A 9,658-nucleotide genomic window follows, 5' to 3' on the forward strand; every position below is an offset into this window, starting at 1 on the left:
GAACTGGTCTTTGTTTTTCTTTTTATTTATTTTTTGTTTTTCTCAAAATTTCAAATTTCCTGGAATCGGCATTACTGGTGCATCATGCTGCTGATTACGATAAGATGCAGAGTTTGCAGTGAGCTGAGCTCTTGTCTTCCACTGACTTTTGATCGGATTGCAAAAGGCAGACACGGAGTTTGGGCATTCATTACGCCAGCTGATAAGAGATATTGGGTTTGGGTTTCAAATCCGAGACCCCGAATAGTTTAACTGTGCTGATGATAAGCGATTGAGAATGGTGCAGAACTGGTTCTTGGGCATAACAAACAAACTAGATGCGCCCTTGAATTTCAGATAACGCAAAAGTGATTTAAGTAAAATGCGATGTACAACAAATGGAATAAATAATAGGAGATATATACATACATACATACATATGTATATTTAAGCTAATCAACTGAACTGCGATCAAGCTTTCATAAACTTTGCATTTTATTTTGCACCTATTTAAGAAATTCCAAACCACCTTTGCCTTATTTGTAATCTTACTGAATGTAATATCAATAAGCAAATATCTAAAGATACAAAGTCAAATATGGGTAATTCCAGCAATTCAATTAAATATCACGGGGCGATCGAGCAAGATCCATTTTGGGCTGTTCTTAATCTTGTTCATAATTTATAAGTAATATTCTAATTATCTAATTAACTCACTGCAGCTCATGAGTTCTCTATAGAGATCGAGCCTAATACGTCTCTGCTCAGCGTGCTTATTGTTGACTAAAGCTAAATTCAATTACTGCGAATATGCAGAGTCACTCAATCAGATTTAAAGCAAACAATTTGCTATGGTTTGTCTGCTTGGCCGCACTATGCAACAAGATCTATGCGATATTTGTGCCGAAAATAAATTATTTATAATTAGAAATACAAGCAGTGAGTTTCCCATATTAACTTGAAATTATTCTTTGTATTAATAATGAGGTATAATGAAATTGAAAAGCAATCTAGGCGTACTTGTTAGGTTGACTTACGCATACCCTGAACAGGTTTATCTTCGATTGTTATTTTCTCAATTTATTTTGCACGACTTATGGATTAAAGATATTACAATTTATAATACGCCCGTTTTTTGCTCTTCCTACTACAACTTCCAATTGCTATTAAAACAATCTCAATACTTAAGACATATGCCACGTTGCATAGTGTAAACAACAATTAATCAATGCAAAATATATAAACAAGAAAAGGCTTTCATTTTTCACAGAGATTGCATTTATGCAAATGCAAATGAAAATGATTTGAATCTCAGTTGCATCGACGCTTTAATTGTGCTGTATAAATCGGCTTAGGCATTGCAACATTTAGTTAAGTATCGGACATGTCTCGCGTAGCGGATTGCTCAACGCCTGATTGGCTTTTGAGTGTCAGCCGGTCCAGCAACAGATTCCAATAATCAGTGCGACGACGAGGAAGCATCAAACGGCTTGAAGCGCATCCAAATCGGACAGCTGCCGGTAGTTGAGCGAGCTCTGGCTGGGCACGACTTTTGTCTAGGGTATTTAATAATGTCGTTTGTATTTCGCTACCGATTTCGCTGTGGATGCCCTCTGCTCAGCGCTGTTGTCGTTGTCATTAGGCTCCGAAGCTATTTTCGTTTCACTGGCTCAATCCCCCAATCCCAGTGCGCATCAACCGACTGTGGGTGCCTATTATAGCGTTGCGTTTACTCTCTATTTTCGCCATAAATACAAGCCAGCGGCCGGTCGTAGGTCTCAGATGTCGCTTCGCATTTGCATGAGCCGGGGGCGTCGCTGTCGTACTATCTAACCAACCACATCCTTAACTGACTTCAATCTCAACGAAAGTGAAATTTTCGCATTTGAAGTAAAGCAAGAGAAATAGAAAACAAAAACAAAATTCAAATTAAATTTGAATAAAATGGCAAGTGTTTTAAGTGCATTCATTTTGGTGTCGTGCCTCAGCACGATTTTGGCTGCGGATGAGAGTTTTGGCTTGCCAACTATTGAGTTTAAGCCCATCACAAAATTGGGTGAGAATAACGAATGATATATGTATATATATGTACATATATATATTTTTAATATTAAGTGTTGAGTTAATATTAAATAAATATTCATTGATGATTTATAAAGCCGAAAACATAAATACATTTCAATTACATATTTATGCATAACAAAAACCAAGTTCGTGTCCTAAGTCTTTTGATTTTTTTGTTTAAATTTAAGACAGTATTACATGTTATTAAATGGAATACACTCTAGCAGCATGAGTCAGCCAGAGAATTGATCAAATATTGTTTTAATAGAAGTTTTCTGTTTACACCTTTTTACACTATTTGTACCAAGTCAACAGCTCGAAAGCAGTTTAAATGTTAAGTCAACACATAATATTGCTTAAGCCCTTCAAAATCAACTTTAAACTATTATCTACAGACATTTCCCCGCCCTTAGTCACAATTATTTTCAACAAAGATAGACTCGTCTAACAGAATTCCTAAATTAGCGGATAAATATCAGCAATTGCATTAAAATGCTGCCACATCGCGGCGATCGTGTGAAACACGTCAAGCTGTGCGAATTTTACAACAAAGCAATTTCATGCAACTGCATTAGCGTGTATTGGAGCCAATTTACGACGAACAAATTTAGCAACAGTTGGCAGTAATATTATAAATTATTTATATAAAAACCTATCTGTATATATTTAATTTATTTTAGATACTGTAAGACACTGTCAAACACTGTTTAGTGAACAGCAATAAGTCTATACTTAGTATTTATTATAATATATTATTAAAATTTATATATTATATTATATAATATTATAATATTTAGTAAATATCGTTGTTCGTGGTTTAAAGTTTAGAGAACTGTTGTCTTGAAGTCACCTATCTCTATCTCGCTCTGTCTTTTTAAACTTCTTCTTCGGAATATACTTTTATAACCAATAAAATCAACAATTTGAATTTACTCTAATTTGAAGAATAGAAACTTAGATTATTACAAAATACTACAGAATATAATAGTTTTGTGTCTGCAAATTAAAACATAGAAAGATTCTTGAATAGGAAATTTCATCCAACTTTGTTGGCTTGTGTAATTATTCGAAATTGACAAAAAGTGTCAATCATATAATGAATGATGTTGCCCAAAAGAGGTACAGCTAATGGTCAGATATAAATGTTTTGGCAAAATAATCAACTAATTAGTATGCATTATGCGAATGTGAAGACGGCTATAAGGTATAAGCAAACGATTATATTGAAATAAAGTATATTTGGACTCTTTATATGGCCAACAATAATACTTTCCCAACAAACACACGAAAGAACAAACAAGTAAAAGCGAAAAGAGTGGATAGAAATATTCGTGTCTTTATGTGGCTTGAATATTTAACTTAAGACTTCTTAACTAAAAACTAACGTTTAAGCAGCTCAATGAATTAAATAATTCACTTTTTGTACATTCGAAAATTAAGTATAAAAGTAAAGAGAGCATGTAAAGTCTCAAATTTTAATTTATAAAAAAATGTTAAATTTTATTCACATCATAAAAGTGTAAAATTGATGACATTTCATTAGATTAGTCAAATAGAATTGTTAGAATTGTTGAGCCTTGACTGGCTCAAGACATAAGTCGTTATATTTTTGTAGGCCGCAGTCTATTGCCACTTCCGCTAAGCGGCCTTCTCCCGTCGTTTGCAAAAAGCCTTCAGCGACAAAGATTTAAGCGACTAACTTGATGCGACAGAGCGATATGCGCCATAAAACGAAACGAAACGCTTCGTCAATGCTCAACGCAAAGCACTTGCAATTGAATGTTGGCATTTTTGTCAAACAATAAATGTGCTTTTAAGTCATTTTGTAAATATCTAACACAGCCGGCAATTAAACTGCTCGCGCGCGACGTTTCGCCGGCGGGGCCGGGGAGAATCGCAATTATGCACGGCATCGATTAGCGGCAACAAAATTCTCGACTGGCCAAAAAAATGTCACGTTCTGAGCATAGGCCTCATAGATCACAGCCGATACGAGATGCGTTCTGATGTGTGTCAGGGGCAATGCTCAGTGCATGTTCTATTTATTTTGAATGCTGAATTCGAATTATGGATCATTGAATGGAAAATCGTGTTTTTTTTTCGGAACAGCTGACGATATACCGACCTGCCAGCAGTCGGACAACAACATCAATGAATGCATTAAACAGGGCTTTCAGCAGCTGACGCCACGCCTCAAGAACGGCATCAGCGACCTCAACATACCGCCCATGGATCCCTTTGAGCTGGGCAAGAGCTCCTACAATTACAATTCGGGCATGCTCCAGGGCCGCATTGCCATGAGAAATGTGGCGGTTCATGGCCTCAGCGAGGGCATCGTCGACAAGGTGGACTACCGCCAGAAGAACAATCGTGTTCGCATGGAGATGATCAGCCATGTGCCGCAAATGCTGGCTGAGGGCGCCTACAAGGCGGACATCAAACTGAACGACATGAAGATAACTCCGAAAGGCACCTTCAACGTAACGCTGAGTAAGTATGCGTCAATATTATACATACATATGATAATTACTATGTCATCCACGCACACACACACACACACACACACTCACACACACATTTGACATTTTAGGCGACGTCAGCATGAAAACGCGCGCCATGGGCGAACTATACGAGCGCGACGGTCACACCTATCTGCGTCTGTCGAAGCTCGAGTCTGAGCCCAAAGTGGGCGACATGCGCATCTATGCCAATGGCCTGGTGCCCGACCCAGCGCTAAGTAGGTTCAGCAAACGGCCAACAGATGCGCATTAACTTAAACACTTTGCCTTTCGATTGCAGACGACGTCATCTTGGACTTTATCAATCAATATTGGCGCCAGCTGTATCAAGCTATGCTGCCCGAGACAATGGCCATCTGGGAGCCCCAGATGCTCAAGCTGGCCAACGAATTCTTTGCTGCTCTGCCCTTCGACTTGATTCTCAAACAGAATTAGAATTGTGGGCGTGGCCGGTCTGCATGTGGTAGTCCCTATACAATCGTATTTCTATATGGTTATGTGCTTTATTCATGGTGTTAATTTAGTCTGTATGCAAATAAATGAAATTTCAATTGAATAATTCTTTATCTCTAAATCAATTTACCCTAATTTGCCCTAAGCTCTCATTTAAAATGGGAATACAGAATGAAATGAAGTCTATATATGCTATAGAGATGAATCTATTTATTTATGTATACCCTATATTAACTAAAAGCTACAAAGAAAAGATAGAAAATCACTAACAAATATGTAATTAAAATTGAAATTAACTAGCCATATATACATTGTACAATATATACCTCTCCATTTTACTAGATCTCTAACCCCTTCACCTGCTAAAAGTATACAATTATAAAGCAGGTTATACCTATATCCAGCACCATGCAAATTATTAGCACAAATCATTGGCTTTTAATAATAAAGATCTGAGGGCCAGTCTATGTAGAATATTTGCTGAACTAGATATTCAGCTTTCCCATATTTAATGGAAGCTTCGAACAATGGATTATTGCCCTGCACTTAATGATTATAGAGTTGATTTTCAGAGAATTAAATAAGACGATGCTGCGCCCAGGCGCCTCAGTTTGTGACGGATCATACTAACAGAAGGTTGACAGGCGATCACCTAAGTAAATCCCAAGGAGTATTGCCAACCTATCAATTGAAACAGCATGCAGTATATTGAGCTATTGGCGATTTGCCTTTTGGCTACTGCACCTCGTACCGTGCTCGCGGCGTCAAAGTATATAACTGGTGTGTACGGCGCATTTGAGTTACGCATACGCAGTGTATAACAACAATTTGTATTGCTCTCGATAGACGAGGACTTGGCCAAGTGTCCCAAGGATGCTGTGGAGGCGGGAGATTGTATCAAGATCCTTATGAATGAGCTGATACCACGCATGCGATTTGGCGATCCCGAGCTGAACATTGAGCCCTACGATCCTCTAGTTATAAATCGCCTAAGTTTCCTGTACTCAACTGGAACTATCGATGGTAAGATTTCGGTTAGAAATGTTAAGATCTACGGCTTCGCCCAGCACAAGGTGGACAAAGTGAATATTAAAGTCAAAGGAGATAAGGTCAAGGTGCGCGTCCTTTCGAATGTGGAAAAGATAAATATGCTTGGCGAATACAAGTCGGAATTGAATGTGAGCTCGCTGCAGTTGAAGCCAAAAGGTTTCTTCAATGTAACGCTTTGTAAGTAGATAATATTTGGTTTCAATTGATAGCAAAAATATATATTATGTGGTTAATAAATTGATTTCCTTCAGTTGATGCAACGCTTCGAGTGATTGCGAATGGCGACATTTACACCAAGGATGATATGCGATACTTGCGACTCAACGATATCGAAATAGAGCCAAAAATTCGTGATTTGATCGTTAAAGCCAATGGCATTTTTCCGGATCCCGAATTGGGTAAGATCCTTTGTATGCGATCACTATATTCTAATTATATCTAACTGAATTTCTTTCACAGACGAGCTAGCCGTGAATATAGCCAATAGCTACTGGCGGGATATCTATGCCATTGTCCTGCCAGAGACACGACCAGCGTGGGCTCCTGTTGTGCTTCGCCAGATCAATCAGGCTCTGTTGCATGTGCCCATCGACCAGTTCATCCAGCCATCCCAATGAGATTCGAGCCGTAGAGCACTTGTATGTGTATAATACATTGTGATCAACTCTAGTACACTTATTGTATTTTAATTAAATCAGGTTAAGTTCAATAAAATCAGCACATGTAATTATATGCCAATAATAAACAAGATTTTTGTATACCCTGCAGCTATTGAAAATGAGCTATATCTATTTTACTTTAATTATCCCGTGTGTTGATATTGAATAAGAATATCGGAAATATTGACTATTGATTAGTATTAATAATCGAGAAGATTTTCTCTCTGTCGCATCGACAAAAGCTAAAGAAATTAAATTTTAGACGAACCTGCTTCAAATGTTTAATATCTTCTGATTAATTCAAATTTATCGAAACCCCTTAATTTACGTCTTATTAAAAAAAGAAATGTATTATGGAGGTCTTAATACTTCATATGTTTACAGGGTGTAATTAGTTAACCGCTAAACGCACTAGTCATATTTGTTGTCAATAGTTAATTATTAAAATTATATTAATGCAAATCATTGCCATTGTCGAAGTTCAGCTGACAATTGTCGTTTTTTTGTATGAATCGTTTTCCACTTAATGATTCGGCATTATAATAAATAGCTCAGTCGCCGAGCCGGTTTTCAATCAGTCGAAGTCGATGTGGCTGCCGGTAATGTTTTATCGTTGATTTACAAGTACAATTTTCCAAGCTTAGTGGAAGCGACTAACTTCAAATTAATGTCGTGCCCGCTGCTCGTAATGTGCCTGTGCTAAATCTGAGAATTAAATAGCGCCAAGCAATGCCCGGCCGACTCAGTCTAAGGCGGATCATTCTAACAGCAGGTTGACGAGGACTCAGCTGAGCCGATCGCAATAAATATACATCTATATTACATTAAATATATTAGACAGTTAGGTGCACCATGAATTATATTGCGCTGGCAACGATTTGCCTTTGGGCCAGCGGAGTTTACGCAGCGCCCGCAGAGCCAAAGTACCTGATGGGTGTGTATAAAGTGATTGAATGCCGTTGCGCATACGCAGTGCATAACTAAATGTATCATTCCATTGCCAGCTGATGGTTTGCCCAAGTGTCCCACCGATGCCGATCAGGCTGGCGAATGCATCAAGCTCATTATGAACGAGCTAATACCACGTTTGCGACTGGGCGATCCCGAACTGGGCATTGAGCCGTACGATCCTTTCGTCATAGACCGCTTGAGTTTCCAGTACTCGAGTGGTGCGGTCAATGGAAAGATTTCAGTGCGCAATGTTAAGCTCTATGGATTCGCCGAGCACAAGATCAAAGATGTAAATGTCAAAGTCAAAGGCGATAAGGTCAAGTTACGAACCGTTTCGGAGATACCCAAGATGAATATCTTAGGTGACTACAAGGCGGAGCTGCAGGTCAACTCGTTGCAACTGAAACCCAAGGGCACATTCAACCTAACGCTATGTATGTAGACATTATATTCTGGTAAACAATATACAATTATATTAATATTTCGATTGCAGCTGATGTGGAGAACCGTGTGATCATGGATGGCGAAATTTATACCAAGGATGGTCTTCGATTCTTGCGCCTCAAGGATATCGAGGCGAATCCCACTGTTCGTGATCTGGTCATCAAGGCCAATGGCATCTTTGCCGATCCTGAATTGGGTATGTGTGTGTCGTCATTTGGATTCTATATTCACTACTCTAAGCCCAATTTCCTCCACAGATGAGCTCGCATTGAGTGTGGCCAACAATTATTGGCGTGACATCTACGGCATTATCTTGCCAGAGACGCGGCAATCGTGGGCTCCGGTTATGCTGCGTCTGATCAATGAGGCTCTGCAGCATGTGCCAATCGATCAGTTCATCCAGCTATCCAAATGAGCTTCAGGCTCTAGAACACTTGTATGTACATACGTTGTTGTGAATGCCTTAAGTAATTATTTTCATTATTGAAATATCTGCATTAAAGCAGGTTACCTCCAATAAATCCGCACTTGCAATTATTTGTCATTATTAAACTGAGGCGCATTGAAACAGGTTTTGGTTTCATTTGGTTTTGGTCATGCTCCAGTTTAGGCGCCCATTTCGAAACGGCCCCCTTCCTAGAGGGCAGCCAGCTAATGGGGTTAAGTGCACGACACGTTGACCTTGAGATCGTGTTGCTATCTATATAAATTTTAGTTGAAATATACATATGTCTATCGTAGGCAGTGCCCAAGTGCAGGCATTAAAGTGAAATTGAGTAATGTAAATTTGCGTTACGAGTGAAGTATCCAACAGTTTGAGAGCGACTGCCTACGGTATATGGGCATTTGGACAGGCACTTTGTTTATGTCCAAATCACGGCTAATGCATTATTATCCATATCCAACGAGAATCGTGACTACTTGGACGTGATTTATGGCTTAATTGAATACGCTCTTACATGATTTTTACTTCGATTAGGGCAAAGATCAGACAGTGAGTTGCACTTAAAGTCGAGGCTGTTAATTATGTAATTTATTCTGTTGTACATTTCAATATTAAATTATATATATATTTATATACATATTAGATATATTAAATAAAGTCTCAGTATATCATGTGAGATCCGAATAGACTTCTAGGGTATCAGACTGCTTTATAGTATATAAATTATAGCTCTCAACTAAATTAGCTTAGATAATAATCATTTTACTTTATTCATTCAGATTTATCTTTTTGTTTTTGCCAACCTAAAGTACTAGAGTAATTTTTTTCAGGTAGCAAATCTGAAAGAGAAACCCACCCCAATTATAAATTTAGCTCTGCCTGCTTCAGAATGTTTGTTGAACTGCTTTCTGCGTTGGAATTCCCAAGGAGTTAAAGCATGTCTTAGACTACATCGGGGTTAGTTAACGCAGTTTCTTTACTCTGGCTTCTCTTCAGTTGTCGAATAAATCTTTCGCCTTTTACTAAAGATTTCCGTGGAGAGGAGCACTCTAATGAGTCTAAATTGAATTTTTTGATTGTGTCTGACAGCATTT

At 38.3% G+C, this 9,658-nt stretch overlaps 3 protein-coding genes and 1 non-coding gene across 4 annotated transcripts; all 4 read left to right on the forward strand.

The window, feature by feature from the left end:
• The first annotated feature begins 1,732 nt into the window (after window positions 1-1,732).
• On the forward strand, window positions 1,733-5,121 carry Jhbp14 (Juvenile hormone binding protein 14). Its single transcript, XM_030385419.2, has 4 exons — window positions 1,733-2,035; window positions 4,153-4,533; window positions 4,634-4,780; window positions 4,843-5,121. The coding sequence occupies exons 1-4, from the start codon at window positions 1,924-1,926 to the stop codon at window positions 4,995-4,997; spliced, it is 795 nt and encodes a 264-aa protein (XP_030241279.1). The 5' UTR covers window positions 1,733-1,923; the 3' UTR covers window positions 4,998-5,121.
• A 474-nt stretch (window positions 5,122-5,595) lies between these two features.
• Window positions 5,596-6,813, forward strand: LOC115563050 (uncharacterized). The gene is made up of 4 exons (XM_089258629.1): window positions 5,596-5,795; window positions 5,862-6,242; window positions 6,317-6,463; window positions 6,525-6,813. The coding sequence occupies exons 1-4, from the start codon at window positions 5,714-5,716 to the stop codon at window positions 6,680-6,682; spliced, it is 768 nt and encodes a 255-aa protein (XP_089114755.1). The 5' UTR covers window positions 5,596-5,713; the 3' UTR covers window positions 6,683-6,813.
• A 519-nt stretch (window positions 6,814-7,332) lies between these two features.
• LOC115563049 (uncharacterized) lies at window positions 7,333-8,640 on the forward strand. The gene is made up of 4 exons (XM_030385420.2): window positions 7,333-7,658; window positions 7,729-8,109; window positions 8,169-8,315; window positions 8,377-8,640. Exons 1-4 carry the CDS (start codon window positions 7,577-7,579, stop codon window positions 8,532-8,534), a joined length of 768 nt encoding a protein of 255 aa, XP_030241280.1. The 5' UTR covers window positions 7,333-7,576; the 3' UTR covers window positions 8,535-8,640.
• Window positions 8,641-9,540: 900 nt separating this feature from the next.
• LOC115563072 (U5 spliceosomal RNA) lies at window positions 9,541-9,658 on the forward strand. Its single transcript, XR_003980284.1, has one exon. It is a non-coding gene; the product is annotated as a U5 spliceosomal RNA (small nuclear RNA).

This window comes from Drosophila navojoa, chromosome 3 (assembly GCF_054131105.1).
Source record: "Drosophila navojoa isolate 15081-1374.11 chromosome 3, UAZ_NAV_1.0, whole genome shotgun sequence".
In the NCBI taxonomy this organism is placed as follows: domain Eukaryota; kingdom Metazoa; phylum Arthropoda; class Insecta; order Diptera; family Drosophilidae; genus Drosophila; species Drosophila navojoa.